The 21,264-nt window shown below is 37.5% G+C and overlaps 1 protein-coding gene across 7 annotated transcripts in view; it reads left to right on the plus strand.

The window, feature by feature from the left end:
• The window catches only part of PRKN (parkin RBR E3 ubiquitin protein ligase), a 709,059-nt gene that overhangs the window by 559,818 nt on the left and 127,977 nt on the right, over positions 1-21,264 (plus strand). For all 7 annotated transcript variants that reach the window (XM_030269580.4, XM_030269582.4, XM_030269584.4 and 4 more), the window contains one exon: positions 18,204-18,265. In XM_030269580.4, the coding sequence (XP_030125440.3) occupies positions 18,204-18,265 (62 nt within the window). The remainder of the gene's footprint in view (positions 1-18,203; positions 18,266-21,264) is intronic.

Below are 21,264 nucleotides of genomic sequence, written 5' to 3' on the forward strand. Positions count from 1 at the left end.
CATAACCAGGATTTTTAATCAAAAAAGAGCTTCTCCTCAGAAGACAACAGATTAAAAAAACCCCACAAACAAAACCTGCAAAGGGATCTGCAGATGAAAGACTAAGCTACAAATAGAGAATTCATTTTCCAATTAGTATGGGTCAAATGCTGTCTACGTTTGAAGTCCTTGTTTCTCCTAGCACAGAGAAGAAAACTGAGGGCACCTCAGTTGTCTCATCCCCAGGAATTTTCTGCATGAGCTCAGTACAGGCTCTACTATGCTGGAGCAAGTGCTCCAGCATCGTACACGTACAGGTTGGCTTGCAAGGAACTTTGTCTCTTTATGAAGCTACAGGGTTTCACATCTGGGGTATAGAGAGATCATTCTTCATAGTTTAGAAATTCAAGTCTATAAGGCACTTATGCAAAAGGGCTTTCTGTCTCCATTTCTCTTTGCATTGATGGAAAGACAAGAAGCTGATATATCCCATACAGAATACAGTGCCTTTGCAAGATGAAAAGGAGGCTGGTGATAATTTTCTTTGTTCTTTCTATTTGTTTGCTATCCTGCTCTTTTGTCCCTTGGTTTCAACTTTCAGATTAAAGCATTTAGTTGTTCGTTTTCATGTGTTAGTTTTGGATTATCAGATTTATGTCCATTTTGTTTCCAGCCCTCATACCTCACACCACAGCTTAGCTCCCAAGTTCTTAACTCCTTATAGACTAGGTAAGGCATTCTGCAGCCTTGTCTAGAGACTACTTGCTGGCAGGAGATGTTGCAACACAGAGGTTCTGCGGCAACAGTGTTAGTGTTCAGGAACACACATAATCACAGGATATGATTATATGCAGGTCCTTTTATTGAGAGCTCTGGGAATCAGGGGTACAGACCCAAATCTGACTCTGACATGGCTTTCGAGCTGAACATATTTTATATTCTATCATTATATAACTTACATATTAATTATTAAACTTACATTGTTTTATTGTATACATTGACTTTATTCAACCATGAGTTTCTTGTGATCTTTCTAGGTCCTTGACCACAGTTTCTCATGATTATTCTTACGATTAAACAGTAATTATATTTAATTACTAAACATCTAACTAAATCATCACATCTAACAATTATATCATTTATCATGTACTAGCCACACAGGTGCAGTTCTAGCAAGGTACAAGGCCTTCATGTACCTAGGGTATTTATTTTTTTCAGGGCCTACTAAGCTTAATTTTCCTTTTAACCCTAAATCCCCATGATTTTAAAACCCTTTTACTATCAGCAGGGAGGCCAGCTGTGCCATGCCGTGCCAATGGGGTGTGCCAGGGCTAACCACAGCCCTGTGATCACTGGGGAAGTCCCAGGGCTGGGGCAAGCTGAGGTGAAGCCATGAAGGTGATTTAGGCTGATGGAGTACATGGCCAGATCCTGAGCTGGCTGCAAGGGTGCTGCTGCACTGCCCAAGTGTGAGGATGGAGTAACAAAGCAATTTAGTCTGCAGAGCTGACTGTCAGCACAACACTGCTGGTGGTTTTGAGCAGGCTTTCCAGTAAGCCATCTTAGGAAGCAGAGGTGGCATCATTTGGAGTGTCCAAGGGCAAAAGCAGACAGAGTGGCACTGGTCTCTCATCTCCCCCCTCATTTGTTTGGCCTCTTGTTTGGGTGGCTCACAGAAAATATCATCTGAGCACTAAGTGAAAATCAAAAGGACAGATCAGATGTCAAAAGGGCAATTCAGATCTTAGTAACATTAGGAATGACAAAATTTATTTACCCATGGAAAATCAAGAGTGCAGCCTGCTCTACACATTCCCAGAGCAGTTTGGGTTATTGTCTCTGCAAAATAAAGTGCTAGCTATCATTTAAACATAGAGCAGCAAGGATGGCTGGAGGTAAGGAATAGTTTGTGTGTGATGAAATGCTTATTTTTTCTGTTCTGACAAGACTCATCTGGATAAAGATGTGATTAAGTTTTCTGAAATCATAAGGGGAATGGAAAAAACTAGTAGGAATTTACCCATTCTTATTATGTGAAAACTGGAGATAGCCATGCTATAAGGTAGCACATATAAGGTGAAAAGAGGAACCTCACATGCTGCAAATTAAAATTATGGAACATAATGCTTAAGGACATTGTAGAGACCAAAGGTATCCAGGATTCTCAAAGTGACTAGATACATTAATAGAGAATTCCTAGGAGGGAGGAATCTGATTGCATAGATTCTCTGTCATAGAATGTCCCTAAATGGCAGTGTGCAGATAAGGATGAAATACAGACATATTTAACCCTTTTCTTGTTATGCTTTTCTCAAGGCATCTGTAACTGACCTGTGCTGGAGACAGGGTACTGAGAGATGGATTTTGTGATAGATTCAGTACATTTATTTATCTGTAGTACTTACAACTAGCTCTGCTTCTCCCAAACCAAGATACCTTTTCTTTCCCAGAAGAGGGATGAGAAGGAAGAGGAAGGAGGAAGAAGCAAGGTTGAATGATTTCTACTTTTGTGCATTGTGGAGCTTAGCTGTGCAACTCTGTCATGAGTGTATGTGTTATGTCCAGTCAGTATTGTGGGGGTCCAATTCAACACAGTCCTTTTTTGCTATTGCTGACCTTTCAAAGATTATTTTCCCATCCTCTGCTAGCAGACAGTAATGCTAAGCACAACGATCTATAATATTGTCAAGTGTATTATTCTGTAGCCAATACAGTTAGATTACTGAGACCTAACTTGGGAGGTAGCTTTTCAACTATTTGGTTGGAGGATTGGACAGCTGAGGGGAAAAATGCTGGCAATTACTTCTAACACTGGGTTTCTTCTTTATCTAATCTGCAATTTTCTGAAATACTGCTATGTCTTTTATCAAGAAATAGTGGGTAGCTGGCTTGGAAAATGTGAGATAAGGAGTCTCTGAGGCAAGAGTAATTGTATGTGGTAGATTGAGACAAATTAGTAGGCTGCTCAGCAAAATTGTTTACTGTACTGTGTACATGCCACTTATTTCAGCCACTTTGGTTGTGTTTTGCTTTGTCTCTATTTATTTATTTATCTATTTAATATTTAGATAGTCAATGACATTAGCTTACTTTCCTATATGAGACTGTCCTGAAGAACAAAAACACAAAGCATTAGCCTGAAACATAAAAATGTCGCGTGTCCTCTTAGATTATGCACAGTCTGTCTTTGAATGTTAGCATTAACCTTCAGTTCAGTAGGATCTGTAGATACAAGACTGAAAAAAAAATGCAAACTGACACTGTGGTATATTTTTTCATTGCAAATATTTACATTTGTCTTCTGATGATATTTTGCAGGTATAGGAAGAAGTTAGGAAACTGTTACTAAAGTTGCTGGAGTTTCAGTTGATCAAATACCTGTAATCTGAATCAGTTTTATATCATAACTGCTCTAATTCAGTGACCATTGCACAAAAAATATCATTGTAGTTTTCAGATATTTGCCACCTTGATTTGTTATCATCCCAGTGAAGGCAAATATAGTCCTAATGATCTGAAGTGTGTTGTGCTCCCAAAACCCACTTTCGATCAAAATCCAAAAGTAACAAAAAATGAAAATAAAACTAGATAATGCTCCACAGCCTTCGAAGGACAACTATAAATACATAGCTAGAAAGGGAAGAAGACAGAGAGAGAAACAACATGTGCAAATAATTTGTTGCAGCAAAGTTTACTTTGCATTCAAGGCCAGAGAATGCTTGATGGCAGCCATGTGTTTGACTCTGTTATAATGAGTGCAAGAGGTGTGAGCAGAATTAAAATGCCGAAATGGGTGAAAAAAACGTGAATGTAGCACTCATTGCTATTACATTCATGCAACCCCTGCAATGGGCTGTTGAATGGATGTAGCATCATTGTGTCACAGGTTAGGCATGGCATACTTCTTGGTAAAACCAGCAAAACAGGGGAAAATTCTCAAAATGGAAAGTCACAGGTATCTGTGGAAGCAGAGCTAGGAAATTGATCAGTGACAGCAACCTATAGCCAAACATCAAAATTCCTACATTTCTCTTTTTTCCTCTCCTCCTTTTCCCTCAATACACATCCATCAAACTGCAATAGGATTTCTGCTGGCCAGTTTGTGTCTTGGAAATTGACAAGAGAGGGGAGAATCACTTTGCCCAGAATCTTTGCTAAATTACATGAAAACAGGATTTGTGCTGCATGTAAACTGTGTAAATCCAGTCAGCTTTTAAGTGGAAACCAATTTCATAGTGTGTAAGTATCATTGATTTGTTAATCTGACAATTTTTTTTAAACAAGCTGATGTGAATTAGCCAATTCTGATTGTATGTCTCTTACAAGTCATTTGAGTGCTGAATAGCTTGGTGAGTAAAGCACTAGAAATTAACCTTTGAGGCCCCTGCCTATAAATAAATTATTGATCCTTAAGAAAGAATCAGATAATCTCATTAGATATAGTTTTCTGTAGTGTGAGTCTAAATCCTGCCATACAGAATCATTTATCATAATTGACAATCTTTTTCCTGAAGCAGACAGGACCTATGCTACAATAGAAAGCAAATCCTGCAGGAATTGGTGTAGAAGAGCAGCATGAAGAATTTCCAACTGATTTGATGCTTAAGGGATGTTTTGTTTCCCCTCCAAGTATTTCTAAGGGCTTTTAGCTTTTATGTGTACTTTTATAGCTGTATATCCAATAATTCTCAGTCAGGAAGAAAGTGTCTCTGGAATGTCATGCATGATGGTATTCTGGAGCCAGACAGAAGTACAAAGAATGAATTTCTGATCCATGACATAACAGTCACAAGTGGAAAATACGTAGCAGGCAGTGTAATACTGAGAGGAAGAAGGGATACATAGTTCAATACTTAATATATAAATGACTGCGCAGAAGTACTTAACAGAAACATTAGTTAATGTGCTGTCAAAAGGTAAATGTACAAGAGATGAGACCTAGTGCTATTTTTTATAACTGTAGCTCAGTGATCTCATGAAATAAAGCAAAGTCAAGGGAGCATTTTAATAGCATGAGGAAAAATTAAAAAAAAAAAAAAGCTTAACTTTATCATTAGTTTCAATAATTTGACTTTCCATTTTGTAAAAGAGAAAAAGAAACAGAAGACACTCATGTCTGAGCTCTGTTTCTCTGTTTCCCAGAAGAGGAGCTCTTCATGTGGGAAGCAGAGGGTGTTCCTAGGGGGACACCAGTCCTTACTTACATGGCTTATCAACCTGATTAAATGTTAGCATCAAGTTCACAGACACTGCAGTCTTGATTTCTAGTGTCTGCATCAGCATTCATAGTGACAAACTCTGTCAGTTTAAAATCCCACTAGTATAAATTTTCTCTTTTTTTTTCTTTGGTGATTGGAAATGATTGATGCAATAATATCTATTACCAAATGGAGGGGGAAAAAAAAAAACACATTCACACCCTCACAGCCATCTGCACTTGGACTGTGTACCCAGTGGGGTTTCATATATGCACTAACTAAGGCTGGAGATTTGGTACTACACTTATCTGTCTGTTCAGTCTTCAGGCTCACAACCTAGAAGCCCTACACTCTTAAAAGAATACAGAAAATAAAGTGTAGATGAGGGAAATCATGGGCATGGTCTAGATAGGGAAAGTAATTCAAATATCAGAATAAATAGCATTGTATAAAGTGGCTGATTTAATGAAGATACATTGGACTTGTGATAATGGAATTATTTTTAGTTTAAAGAAAGTGTAAAGACCAATTAATTATAAGGCATAGCATATCTCTGTGTAAGGTGGTAAGAATCAAGGATCGATTCTGTTGCTCTGGGTTAACTCAGAAATTATTCGTGGTCATGTAAGTAAAAACCAGAGGGAGAATCCTGTAGTGTGGTGTGGCAGCTGTTCTGTACCAAATTGCTGCCGTAATCTCATGAAATTGCTTGCACTAATTCACTTCAGCGTGGTGATGAGTCTGATGGCATAATGCTGAGCTGTGGGGGTTCCCTCCTGCCCCGCACATAGTAAAGCATATCCATCTCCCACTGGCCCACTGCAGCCACTGAGCTTTAGGTAAATTGTGACATCCTTGGAATTGTATCACTACAGTGCAAGCACAGTCTCCTCCGACTCGTTGAAAGGACCTGTGGCTTGTCCACCTGGCAAGTGCTGGTTTTTATGCACAAGGGAAAAAATGTAATCAATTTTTACATCAACATGATGACTAATCAGAGCAAAATTTTTTCAATATTTTGTCAATATTTTTAGAAACCTATGGGTTTTTAAAAATAGATATTCCTCCACCAGGTAGAAATAATTTGTTATTTCCTCACTGGTACTAGTGTGTTAGTTTTAGCCCTTGTGATTAAAGTGTTTATCCCTGCTGAGTAAGAAAAGCCACACTGGGCTGGACATCAGCTGTAGAGTAAAAATGATCAGAAATTTTTTTTTTCTTTCGTCAATTTTTTTTTAATGTGGCAGAAAGATTGTTTCTTATATTTCCTAGTTAAATATGAAGTTGTGCACCAATAAAATGGATAGAGCATTTCATTGACAGATCCAAAGAAAAGCATTCTTTATGAGAAAACACTGTATTGCTAATAAAATGATCCCAACAGCCAAGTTTGTGCTGCTTAATTTGTTTTCTTGGAGTGATATTATAATTCTGACATACTGAAAAATTGCCTCACAGAGACTAATATTGCATTTGTTGCCGAATGCCTCTTTGATATAACATTTGTTACTGTAGTGCTTGGGGTGTCTTCAGAGGAGTAATATTCTAAACGAACCTGGCTGTATCATCCCTTTAATGTAGAGTAGAATTTTGCATTAAATTTTCAGCTTATTTCAAATGTGTTTTGCTAGCTATTCATCCTGAGCGATCTGTTCAAGTATAGGGCCAGTGTATCAATATAAAATCAGAAAAATCCTTAACACTTTCTCTTTAGGGAATCTCTCAGGTCGTTTCAATTCTTTTCTGTTAGATGAACAGACAGTATGATTTCTTTTATTTATGCCTGCCTGTCAGGTTTTTTACAGTAGAAACACGAATCACTATTTGCAATGCAGGATTAGCCTGTCTCACACAATGTTATTAGAATTAGACCTGCCTAGTGACTTAGTTACTTTTTTTTTCTGTATTTAACTTTAGTTTTCACCCCACACCAGCTTTTGCACTCCCAGAAACATTCTGCTTCTTATGCTAGAGCAAATATTGAAGAACATATGTATTATTTGTCTAGATTTGCACAGACAGAAAATTTGAGCAGTATGTAGTCCCCCCTTAGTGGTCTTCTGTATTCTGAGCTGCCAGTAAAATGTTAAAAGATTGCACTCTGATGTCCTATTAGACCTCAAGACTGGAAGGACAGTTTGCATTGAACACAGGCATTTTTCATAATTATGTTGCCTGCAGAGTTGCCACCTGCCCTAATTTGATTTGATTACAGTGAAATGCAAAACTGTCCTCATTTCATAAGTGGAACTTTTCCATGTTCCCTCAAATACAACAGCAAGATATACACACATGTATTGCTGCTTCAAAGGAGAAAGAAAAATATTACAATTAGGTATCAATTAAGATTTGAAGTCCTTTACCAGAGTGCAGGTCGCTTTTAGACAATTGCTTCATTCTTTAGAGTTCTGAAAATTATTTTCTGTCTAAAAATCTCCATGAAAAGGAGAAAATCATAGCCATTCATCCAGATATGTCTGTACTATTCTGAGAGACATTACATATTCTGTGGCTTTTTTAAATTCTCTTTTGGTTGGATGGGCTTATTGTCCATGAACATTTATTTTTAGAGTAGCCTGGGCTTGCCTCGTAGTCTGAGTCCTTTATGTAGTAATTTAAATATTTGTCTAAGCTCTCAGTGAGAGGCTCATGTTGAAGATTTATAAATGCTTCATAGATTAAAGAAATAGCATTTTTTTATATACTGTTTATACAGAATGATGTCATATCTCATGGAAAAAAAAAGAAATGCAAAATTCAAAAGAAAAGCATTGCTGTTTCTGGGTCACTGGATATTGTTTGCCATTTTACTTTCTCCAACAGTAATTTTGTGCACGCTTATGCATGTGTGAGTAAGAGAGTGAGACCTGCATGTGTGCATCTTGGTTTTTCTGCTGTTTTTTTTTAGCTTGGCATATTGATTTTCGTGTAGTGTGGACAGAAGATGACGTTTATAAATTGTATTTTAATATCCTTAAACAGTAGTTTTGGAATTAAAAAGGTGGAAAGCTGTGTTTTTTCTCTGGCACCTGGCCACAACTTTCTTGATGGTGTAATGGCTTATTTTATATTACATAGTCAGCGTAATAACCTTATGGTAACTACAAATTAGGTGGAAATGTATTGCAATAGGAAACTGGGGTTTTGTCTATAACTCCCAAAATTATAGGAGAACATTTTCCTTAATTCAACTTTTAAAAGGAAAAAGAATAAATATTTACTTTCAAAATATGATTCTTAGGGTTTGTGCTTTACAATATTGTTTACCATGACAAATATATTTATGTTACTGAGCCATCAGCTGGAAAACATCATTGTGAATTTAAGCTTAATTTCAGCTTGGAAACCTTTTCGCAGTTCTGAATTATGCTTGCTTGGTTCTGTATTCAGAAATTGGAATATTTTAAGGATTTGCCCTTCAGTAACTAGCAAATAAAATTCTTCTGTAGTTGTTTTTGCCTTGTTTTGACTTTTATTCCAGGATAGTTGGATTTTCCCTGAGAAGACAATCTCCTCTCTCCTAAAGCCTCCACCACATGCTGAAAACTCCTGACCTCTCACTTCCCGTCTCAAAGGTACTGATCATCATCAAAGGCCAATGCCAGCATGAAGGCGGGAATTTGAGAGAACAGAGTTTTCTTTAGAGATTTCATCTACTTTTTGAATAAAAGATGAGAAAACCTTTCATGAGATGAGCTGATAGAGCTAAAAACCTAGCAAACTGAGAATGAAGTGCTCCTTTCAGGCCAGATCCCTGCAATGAGATTTTCACTTCCACAGTTTTTACGGTAGAAGGTGTGAGTCTTCCAAAAGAAGTTTAAAATAGTGCTCTTATATCTCAACTTTAAAAAAATTAAAATCACCTGCTTATGGCAGGAGCCTAGACTTGTCCTCTTTGATGTAAAGAAACTGTCGAAATTACTTCTGTTAATTAGGAAGCATTAAGAAAATGTGTTTTCTGTAAAATTTCATTTGGCAATAATCAAATCTTCCCACTTGCATGGGAAGAAGGGAGTTTCCTTTTTTATTTTTTGCTTCTGGAGCTTCTGTATGTGAGCAGTAAAGGTCATAGCTCAATTTCTCATTACATATAGACAGCATGGAATTTGTTGTGTTACATGAGTTTGGTATTCACTGACTTTACTGAGAACTGTGTGGGTGAATTTACACCTATAATTTAAACTGGAATATTGAGCAAGCAGATGGTACAGACTCTTCATCAAACGTGTTTGCACTATTGCATGGTTGCCCTGATGTGTCAGTCTCTTGGGCAAGACTGAATATTCCCTGCTCTGAAAGACTGCTTCTGCAGTTTGTCACATAGCAGCGCAGAATATACGAAAAAATACTCCCAAAAATAACAAGCAGTGGCTTGCTGGCATTGCAGAATTCCATGCAATTAGGGTTTGAATGCTGATGCAACTAAACATTACTTGTTCAAGTGTGGTGTAAATGTTGTTTTAAATGTGTGAAAAGGAAGTACGGAAGTTGGTTCTAAACTGAAATTGCAGGTCAATATTCCTGCTGGTTATTTTTGTAGCAAAGATTAAAATAAAGACCTTAGCAGAAAATGGCTAATGTGGTTCATTACTTCTAGTCATTTGGCTTTAAAGCATCATTAAAATAGCAGTGAGTAACAGCACAGAGAAAGTCAGAGTTGTGTGCAGTGTGAGAAAGCCAGACCAGCAGAATTGGCTACAATCACTTTATGTGATCCTTTCCCAACTCTGATGCAGTCCATTTGCACAATTCTTTTATAAACACTTCATGAGACTAAAAAATATGCTCTGTGTCTTTGGACTGTTTGTGATAGTTTGCTTGAGCTGAAGAACTGCTCCCCCATTTGTAGTTTTAGAGAGGTTTTTAAAGACTTAGAAGAAAGATCTTCACCGTGTGAAGATTTTCACTGTGACCTTACCAGGGTCAGAAAACTCTAGGTACAGAAACCACACACGAGCATTGCTTGTCATCTTCTCTGGTTCAGCATTGCCCAAGTGCAGAGCTGAGCTTTGCAGTCTGAATACATGACTGCTGGCTTTGAAAAGACAGAATTCAATACTTCTTCCTTTTGAAATAAGCTTTTTAATTTTTTTTTTCCCAAAACCAATCTAAAATATTGAAGCACTCTGATGTGTCTTGTTTTGGGCATATATTTGTACATCTACTCATCTAGATCATTGTACAGAAAAATATAATCTACAAACTGATGATTAATAAAATTTCATGAGTACAAGTAAAGAATCCCATCTAATTTTTTAGCTTACTTTATTTGATTTTGCTAGATAGGTAGTTTTTTACACCACTTGTAAGGTGGCCAATACAAGAAATTTGGATACTAAAGGGTTGTCCCCCAGTTTTCAAACATACGGCTGACAGATTTCATGAGAGGGCTCTCAGTCTGATGTGATTTTATGATTGATGGTGGTTAATAATAATTGATGCTCCAGATGAAGCTGTGTGCCTCTGTGAATCCTCTGCATTTTCAGACTTGCAGATGTAAGGCATGGCATGGGACTTGAGATGACAAGTTATTCACAGGACTGTTTTATGACCTTTCTTTTTTTAAAAATTAAATATTTTTATGCAAAGGAAAAGGTATGTAAATCTAAGTGTACATATACAATTGAATAATTTCTGAGTTTGTCTACATTATGAAATTGTATGGGCAGCAAAGAAAAAATCTCAATAATTTACTATTTACCAAAGTACTGCTCATGATTGTTGTAAGAAAAATAGTGAAAATGGCTATAGTATGATACAGTAAGTATATCCCTTCTGTAGGATCTGTGAGAAAATATTTCAACATCTTTTCACAATGCACAAGGAGCATTCCAAATATAACCTTATATGCTTATATTTTATAAATTACCTACTTGATATTCTTCATATCTTTTTCTCTTTTTAATAAAATATTTATGCATTCCAGACACTCTCCTTAGTTTTGTCTTTGTTCACATTCATATAACACCAAAAATGAGAAAAGGTCACCTGTAACATCTAAACATTTAATTAACAGAAGCGCAGTGAAGTCACTCCATACTTTGAAATCATGGTCCGTTCCCACAGGAATGGCCGCACTGTCACCAGCACAGGGTTGCTTATCCCTGGAGGAGATGCAGAGAGCAGAAAGATGTGGGGTTTACAGCAATATTCTGGTTAGTTAAACAATTTGAAGGAGGCTGAGAAAGTGACGTAACTAATTAATGCACACTAGTTATGGGACTCCAAACCTGTTTTCTGTGAAAATCTCGTCTGAGCTCAGCTTTCTTACTGCTCTGTTTCCACTCTCATTGCTGTTATCCTCAGTGCAGGGCTGTGCTCTTCCTGCCATAGCTGCTCACTCAACAGTGATGTCTGTGCTGTGCTGAGTAACTTGTACTCACACCAGGAGTCCCAGTCACTGTCCCACTGTAGCTGCAGTTGACTGTGCTCTGGATGCACACTGCTGCAACAAGCACCTCTGAGCTGCAGGATTCCCTAGCCACCTTTCCTTCCTGTGCATGCGTGGCAGGCCAGCTTGCACTTCCCTGTATATATATAAGTGTTGCTGTATTGCAAGTCCTGCCATTAGAGCGCTGCACTGCCAGATTTTTAGGATTATGTTTTTGAATACAGAACATTTTTAATACCTATGGTAAAATCAGGAAAAAAATAAGCTAACATATCTGTTAATTTTGTAAGCATGAAGTGGTTATTCTCAAGTATTTAAAACATTTTCCAGTGGCAAGCTTGATTTAGCAATTAGCACTGTGAAAATATATCCTTTGAAGGACATTGATAGATATTTGTGAATGGTTATGTTCAGAGCCCACGAAAGGGATGTACTTTTCAGAATTAACAAGTGTTGATGCAGACATAAATTCTAAGTGAGAGAAATGGAAGTTGCACTGTGCTCATAATGTAAATGCTTAGCTTGCATGGAGCTAAATGTGAGGGGGAAATTTACAATTTACATGCTCCAATGTTAAGCATGTGTAGAAATTATTGGAATTGCAGCTGTTGAGTGAAATTCAAATATTCTAACTTAAAAAGTCTAAAAGTTACTTGTGTAAATCTTGCCAAGTCGCCTTAAACTCCTCACTTAATGGAAATAAGGGGATCTTTTTTCTGTGTCTCTCTTGGATGGTGGGAATTACTCTGTGAAAGCATGTATTCCTTCTATCAAATGTAAAGGAAGCATGCAAGGAATATATTATTAGACTCATATAGCCAACATTTTGATGCTTAAATGTATTGAAATGAATCTCACACAACTATACTGTTACAGAATTTCTGAGAGAGAGAGGGCATGATTTACGTTTGGAATGAGATTTGAGCTACTCCAGTCTAGGCCTCAGATTTGGGCCTTGTGAGGCCTACCAGCCTCTGACACAGTTAGAAATTAAGAGTTTGTGACGCAGTTAGAAATTGTATTAAGGTGTGATGGGGAGCACTGGGCTGTCTGGGTGTGAAGTAGTATTGGTTTATAGTGTAAGGTTTAGGCCACCTTAAGACAAAGATAATGTTCACTTGCCAATGAGAGTGCCTTTGTAAACTGTAAACTATATCGAAGTGTATGTAAACTGCCATCTTCTCTCAAATAAACGGAGAACGTTGGATGTGCGTTCTGTCCTGTCCAGCTTTCCCGTTTTATGAGGTCGCTGGATTTGCTATACTGTTTGGGAAAAGATGAAATCTTAAATGCAAAGCAGTAAATAATACTGCAAACCTGTGTTAGAAGATTTAGCTCACAACCCTGCAGTAGGGATACATTTGCTCATAACTGTGGTCAGTGAGGGCATTTTGTGATTTTCTTGGGGCTCCGAGTGATTCAGCTGGGGCACCTCCATGCAGGTGCTGGCAGCCATGAGTGCTGGGCCAGCCCCTGCTGCGGGCAGTGGGCACTCCCTGGCGATGGGGCTGGACACCTCTGAGCTGCAGGATTGCCCAGGCTGGGTAGAGCTGTGGGGACATCAGCGGGATGCCAGCCCGGCTGCAGCTGGGTGAGGCAGGGGCTGACATGGGGTCCTGACCAGGACAGGCAGGGCTGGAGGTGCCATCAGAGCACCAACACTTGTGTTACTCCTCAGTTGGCTCTATTTGTAGCAGCTGTCATATTTTGCTTCATTTTGCTATTTTATGCAACATTAAAGGCTTGGTTGAATTTTTCCTTTGCCTTCTCACTGAAGAACACAAGTCATACAGAGGGACAATTTAAAGAAAAAAATAAAAAGCAGAAGTTAATTTTTTCTGAGAAAAAATATGTGAAGATTTGAGTAATTAAATTCATAGTAGGTATAATCATAGTTTAATTACAAGTGTAGTTGAAAATGTGTGTTCAGACCAATTGAAATCAGGGTATTTATGATGTTAGGAGACATCAAACCATCCTTCCTGAATCTTGCTTCATTCTTCTCTTGGAGATACATGTACTTATATGAACAGATTAAAAATATGTTTCTGAAGAGAATACCACAATGTAAATTGCAAGTTTACAGTTGCACATTTCTGTAGCTTTAAATGCACCTTTCATTCATAAGTACAGAATTTGGAGTTAAATTATAAAGCAATATGGGAATCACATAACAACAAAATTATTAAAACAAGTAAACTAGGTATATGATAGAATGTATTGAAGCAAATAAAATGCTTACATTTAATTTAAGTAATAAAACTTTAAATAGATGCAATGAAATTACTTGTGGGTTTATAAAGCTGCTGGTCCTTTGAACTGGGCATCTTCCCTTCATTGTTTTCTTGCTTAGACTTAGGTTCATTCTTAAAACATTAAATTAATTTTAAGTATCTGATTGCTCTGTCAGTGGAACCAGGACAGAGTTAAAAGTGGTATAAGGGTATTAAATATTTGCATCAGTTTTATATTTCTTATATTTTGCTCTGCCATCATAGTTAGCAAGAACCTGTAACAGTCACTGCAGCTGAGAACATATGAATCACATAGGTTTGAATGTGAGCTGAAATAGGCAAAAAATAAGCAATTTAGCTGCAATTTTATCAGTCTGCAGGTGTCCTCAATCCTGAGTTTTGGCTTCTGATTGGAGCCAGTTGTCCATGCTTTTGCACTGTTTCCTTTCAACACGCTTAGGTGCAATTATTATTGACTATTTTTTAATATTTCTATTGTTTGGTTTATGTCTGTGGAAATTTCATGAAGGCTTGTACTTTTCAAGTAATAATTGGGAAGAGGGAAGTGAAAATTTTTGGTTGTTGTTGAGACCATTAACGGGTTCTGTGGGACAGAGGGCATAAAAACTTATCCTCAACTCATTCTATAGAAAATAGCAGAAATCTGTAAAGCACAGTTTATGTCATTTGGCATGTGCTAGTTTCACATCAAATGCTTAGAAAATATACTTTTCTATAAATGAACACTAGTATGTTGTGGATATATGGAGGAATTTGTGGGTGAGATAAAGAATAGTTCTTAATCATTTGGAGCAGGGAGGGGGTTTTTTAAGTCTCTATGTTTTATTTATGGGATGGTTATTTGCCATTTGTTATGTCACAGTGCAGGAATTTAACATAATCCAAGACTTTTTGAAAACTCACAGATATTTGGTAAAAATAGGTTATAGTGTTAGAACATGTTTTACAAACACTTACAGAAAAGAAGAAATTAAGAATAGAAATAGGCCCAGAAATATTTAAAAATAAAAAAGAAAATATTTCTTTTTTTTTCCTGAAATTATTGCTTCTGAAATGTGACAATCTGAGATGACTTCTTACAGACAGCAGACTGTTAGGATGTGTCAGTATAATTCAATATTGTATGCATTTGACATTTCTGAACTCATTGCTGGAAAAAATCATGCCAACAGTGACATAGGTTTTAAGCTCTGTCTCTTTGCTAGTAACATCAGGATCTGTTGTATAATCAGCTAAGCAAGATCCAGTGAAAATCTGAACTATGAAAAGATTGAAAACTAGGTTGGGCAAGTCTCTGAAAAACAGACTATACAAAATATTGCATTTGGAAGAGTATGCAGCAGTGGATGACTAGTAACACTTAAACATGCATGTTTTTCACAGAATCATAGAATAGTTTGAGTTGGAAGGGACATTTAAATGTTATCTAGTCCAGCTCCCCTACAATAAGCAGCAACACCTTCAAGTAGGTCAGGTTTTTAAGAGCCCTGTCCAGCCTTACCTTGAATGGGGCAACCCATTCCAGTGTTTCACCACCCTCACCATGAAAACACTTATTTCTCACATCTAATCTAGATCAACCCTCCTGTAGTTTAAAACCATTGCCCCTTGTCCCTTCACCATAGACTTCTCTAAATAGTTTGTCCCCATCTTTCTTATAAGCCCCCACAAAATTCTGAAAACCTGCTATAATATCTCCCCTAAGCCTTCTGTTTTCCAGACTGAGCAATCCCAATTCTCTCACCTTTCCTAATAGGGCAGGTGCTCCAGCCCTCTGATCTTGGTGACCTTGCTCTGGACCTACTCCTACACAACCACATCCTTCTGGTATTCTGGGGACCCTAGAATTGGATGCAGCACTGCAGGTGGGATCTCACCAGAGCAGAGCAGAGGGGCACAATCCTCCCCCTGGCACTGCTGCCCACGCTGCTTTGGATGCAGCCCAGGACATATTTGGATTCTGGGCTGTAAGTTCTCCTTGCTAGCTCATGTCCAACCTCTCACCCCCAGCATCCCCAAGTTCTTCTTGGCCTGGCTGCTCTTAATCCATTCACCCCCAGCTTGGATGGAAGAAAGAGAGGATGCATGTCAGGAGTTCGTAAAGAGGAGGTTATATAATTTATGTGTAAGGGCAGAATAGGATGAATTTCTGGGGGAAAAAAAGTACTCAGGAAATATTTCAAGGAGAATGGAGTGAGAAAGTTCTTGCTAGGGAAGAAAAAGGAAACCTTCCAGTTTTAAGGAGTTTAGTGAATAATAATTTGGAAAGGATAAGAGGGAAGAAATAAATACTTGAAGAGAAGCTGTAAGGACTCCAAAAGGCAGAATGCAGTTTCGTTGGTGTTCTAAAGCTAACATCTGTCAAAGATTAACAGGCAGCATTACATGAAATCATAATTATCCTCTGCACTTAGAAATTCCTATGGCAGTATGCAATCAATGCAGATATTTTTGGGGAAAATCACATGCAAGAAAATATATTGCTAATTATGTAAGAACTTGAGGCTACGAGACAGGAACCATGTTTTATACAATAAGTTTTGATTTGAGGCACAAAGATAACAGTTCTGAACTACAACTCAGGGCTCAGGTCAGGAAGTTAGTGAGACAGAGTTAGATGGAGATGTAAACCCCAGTGACAACACAAGAAAGTGCTGTGTAGAAGTGATTATGTGGTAGGAGTAGCAAGGACAATTAAGTGTATAGAGAAAAAGAAAGAATAAACAGCATGGAGAAAATGAGGAAAGAAATTTAAAAGTGATACACTTTTTTTTTTAAAGTGAACACAACCAGGTTGTGGTTCTAAAAGTTGTGGAGAATAAAATCTGATTAAGAAATAATCACTTAGGCCTAAAGCACACATTCAAATATGTGAATACCCTTGTGCTTGAGGAAGATATGGGTGAAAAGAAGCCTGTAAGAATATCATAGGTTTCATTAAATAGGAAGAAATACTAATATTTAGTAAGAGAAAATTCATTAATAGGCAATTCTTACTACATACTTAAACCTGGACCAACTTCAAACCTTTTCTTACCTTTGTAAGGGTTTGCTGATGAAGTTGTGTAAATGGTGTATTCTTCACCTATTCCTCCTCGGAATGAAGATAAAACATTCATCAGCAAAATGTTGACTTCAGTAACATTTAAATTAGTTCCCTAAGTGGAAAAAAATATGTGAATACAAGACTTGTACTAGTGTAATTGTATTGTATGTCTATTGTTCATTTTTTTGCCTTTTTAGTTATGTTGCTTTCAAGTGTAGTCTTTTCCTTCTGCATCCCTAAGATAGCTATGCCAACAGAAAGTGTGAGTGTAGGCCATGTCTCACTGGCCTTAAGTGAAACCATGGTGCTGGTGGAGACTTTCTGATAGTTACATCCAAATTCATTTGTTTTCTTTTAATGGCAGTCATTAAGAGTGAAAGGTAACTATTTGTAGTAGTGTCAGCAGAAAATCAGGTTGATATAGACCATGGTTTCTCCCATTTTCTGAGAGGAGCTATGCTCTTAATTCCTTTTAAGAAATTTTCTCTGTTCACAAAGAGATGCTTCAATTTATGGTAAAAAGAGTAAAGTCCAGATAGGTCTTGCAGTCTGCTCCTTCATCCCTTGTCAGGAATTAGTCTGGTAGTGTACAAAAGTCATTTACAAAAATAGTATACAGCAGCCTTGGACTTCATTGCCAGGAAGGTAACCGCAGTCTGAACAGGTCACTAGAGTGTGTGGCAGCTAGCAAGACATATTCCTTCTTACTGGGTGGTACAGATGTGAAAGTTTGTAGTGATTGAAAATTAATCTCGTTGCAAAATTCTGGTAGATCACTCCTCTGCCTCTGTTCCTGATTTGTGTTTTAACATCGGGGGTAACAACCATATATATGTGAAATGGGTTATACTTGTGACAGCTAAAATTAAAGCGATCTGTGGGTCCTATTAAATCCTTAAGAGAATCAAGGAAAACATGTATTATTCTTGGAAATTAGTCCAAACCCGTTGTGTGAATCAGAATTCAGCTTTGGGCAGCTCCAGTGTTTTGATGTGAGATCCTCTTTTAACAGGCTTTTTGGCTAACATGAAGGGCGGGCGGTATCTGGCAGACAGTGCTGCCCTTTTCATCTAGCTTTTGTTTGTAGTCCTTTGGGGAAAGGGCTAAAATATTTGGAATATAACCTTTCTAAGTGCTCTTGGTAGCATGCTCAGAAACGTGGAAGGATTATTTGATAGATGGTTTTCAGTATTCTGGTGCCTGCAGAGCCATGGCTAATCTTTCTAATCTTCTTTAAGGTAATCTGTATATTCTATCTCTGCACCTATGTGTTTTATGCTGAAACTGCACTGACAGGAAGATCTAAAACGCCCATTTTTGTTTCTTTCCAACAGCTGGCTGTCCAGACTCCTTGATTAAAGAACTTCATCACTTCAGGATTCTGGGAGAAGAACAGGTGAGTTCACATCTCAAAGGCAGCGTCTTAATGTCATGAAAGAGAGATGCTAATGAGACAGTTTCATCTCTCTCCAGGAAAACAGAGTGTGTCTCATGACCCCCAAAGACCTGAAATGTGGGGAAAAAAACTACACAGGAGTTATATGTGAGAGCTGGGGTTTTTTTCATTCTGTCCGTCAGCCTTGACAGGTTATTAATTGGTACATCTGCTACCTGCCACCAGTTTTTCAGCTTTTGACTACAGCAGTAAATAGACTCTCTAAAGCAGCAGACAGACAAACAATCTGACTATGAGATTGGTGCTTACAGCTACTCATGATATTATCCCTCCCTTTGTGTGTCCTTTTTTCTCTTTTAAAACTGTTTCTCATAGTTATAGCTGTGCTTTGCACTCAGAAAACTATTTCTGTAGAGGGACCTTAGGAAAGCATAAATGAAGTATGCTATACAACACTCACAAGAAGGTCAGTTATTATTTTGTCAGTAATGAAACTAACATACAGAGGTATTGAGAAATGGCCTTAAATTTTGAGAGACAAGTTGAATTTTCATACACTCTAGTCTTCTGAAATTCAAGTTGTCTTTTTTTCTGAAGTATCCTTCCTAAGGTAATGGTTACAAAGCCTGACTGCATGACACAGAGCTGCAGATGCTAGGGACCAAGGGGCTGAAAGCCCAGCATTAGTGTGTTGTACATGACACTATCCACATCTTTTAATGAACCTGGTACTAAGGGACTTGCACAAGGTTGTATGAGGACTGTGACAGAGGTAGGAGCAACTCCTGAGATGTTAATTCAGAGACTTGTTTCATAATTTTTAAATTAGATTGTATTGTCAAGAACATCCTGTTGCTTCTCCTTTCCCTGTCACTCTCCCTTTTTTTATTACAATTTATTACTTTTATTACAATTGTGGCTGCTCTTACAATTTCTAGACTTCCAATTTTCCTCCACCAGCCCCCCACTTCAGCTGTTATAGAGTCACAAGTCATGTTTCTCAGGCACTCAGCTTTGCCTTTGCAAGAGATACTGGAAGCAGGAATATTATGAGATTGAGGATTTAGGAAGAGAAAATAAATTAAATTATGACCAGGATCAATGAGGTCAAGAGACTGATTAGAGCTACCTGACAAAAAGAGGGCAGAGTGAGATGAAGCTTGGGTAGAATGAAGAGATGGGGGTGGTTCATGGAAGGGTTTGGGACTAGAAACAAGGGTCTGGACAAGGATCCTGGACCAAGGGCTGGAAGGGAAAGACCCGATACCGAAGCTTGTGGAAGAGACTGGTAAATAAAGGAAGATCTGCACTTAAGTTGTGTGAAGAGGTAAAGCTAAGCAATCTAGGAAGAGTTGGACAAAAGGAGAAATTTGGAGGAAAAGTAAGGAACAGCTAAACCAAAAAGCTGCAAGTATGAGAGAGAGTAGTGAATCAGAGAGACCGGACAGCTCCCCTAAAAACCCTAGAATGGAGCTGTGGACCTTAGCCTGACTAATGATCACTGACAGAGCAATATTTAACTGATGGACTTTCTTTGCAAATAGTGGTCATTGTCATGAGGCTTGAATTATTCCATTAGCCCATACATTTATAAGGATTGTTGCAAATATATTCTGTCCCTACAAAAGCATCGTTATCACGAGTCTACTGAAGACCACAGTAGCTCTTTTTTGAAGTTAGCACACACTTTGATAGTCAGGAAATTGGTGCAAAACCAAGAGAAAAAAAAAATACATCTAAATGAAGAAATAAAGGAATTGTAGGCAAAGTCCTTATTCATATAACTATCTATTTATTTCTTCTATTTATTTTGTTGGATATTTGCATTTTTAAAATATCTAAAATGTTTCTTTTTGTTATGCCTACTACATAGAAAAAATTGACATTAAATTATAAGATTGTTTTATTCAGACTTCTTACAGTTTTAGTATTATAAACCATCATATATTTTCTTCCATTCCAAGCAATAGCCAAAGAGAAACAGGGACATGTTCCTGCTTCATATCCAATCTTGATTTATTTTTAAAGTGCTTATGTATTTAAGGCTAGATTATAAAAGCAGAATGGACTGTTGTGATAATCTGTTCTGATCTACTTTACAATACACATTACATGACTTTTTTGGATTAATTCTTGTTTAAACTGCAATATATTGCCTAGAAAAGCATCTATTATTTGTTTACAAATCACTTGCAGACTTTAGATCCTATTATACTTCTCAGAAGTAAAAGACAAAATATTCCAAGCCTCTTTCCATTCCACCACTCCACCAGCACCAGCATGATTCCTTTGTTGCATATCTCCCATTCCTCCGAGTTCAAGCAAAAAAAACCTGGTGTCACTGTTTTCTTCACTTAGCATTTGTTTCCTGTAAATAAAAATATAAATAAACTGACCCTATATATGCTCATATAAATGTAAATACTTACCTTATGTAACATTTGTTGATGTCATTAGGAAAGAAAGGTTTTGAGTGGCTTTAAGGATCAAACCTCTTGAAAACACGTCTGCCTGACTATCTGAAATATCTTTATATAAATGTAAGCATTAATGAAAAACTAATGCTGAGAAATAGGAGTGTGAATAGTTGATGAATAATAGTTTCCTAAAGGAGTTGTATAATAATAAGGCTCTTGTTCAAATAATCAGACTTCTTGGTAGTTTCCTGTACATGTAAAATTTCCTTGTCTTCTGTTCTGTTAGGAACATACATTATGGGAAATTTATTCTAGGTGGAAAGTCTATCTCTTAAGGTTTAGCTGATGGCAATAAGATAGTTTTTAAAGAGGGAATCAATTTTGGACTTTATGGAAAGACAAAATCATAATCTGCATGCTGAAATAGAAGAGTTCAAGCTTCCCAGGTACATGATATGCATTGTGGGTACCTAACCTACCACACAAAACCAGCTTCCAGAGTAATTGGCTGAAAATGAAAAACAAATACAGCCACAGATTGCTGTCCTACTTGATACTTGATTCTGAGAAGGTGCCGGAGAG

The sequence above is a fragment of the Taeniopygia guttata genome, chromosome 3, assembly GCF_048771995.1.
Source record: "Taeniopygia guttata chromosome 3, bTaeGut7.mat, whole genome shotgun sequence".
In the NCBI taxonomy this organism is placed as follows: Eukaryota; Metazoa; Chordata; class Aves; order Passeriformes; family Estrildidae; genus Taeniopygia; species Taeniopygia guttata.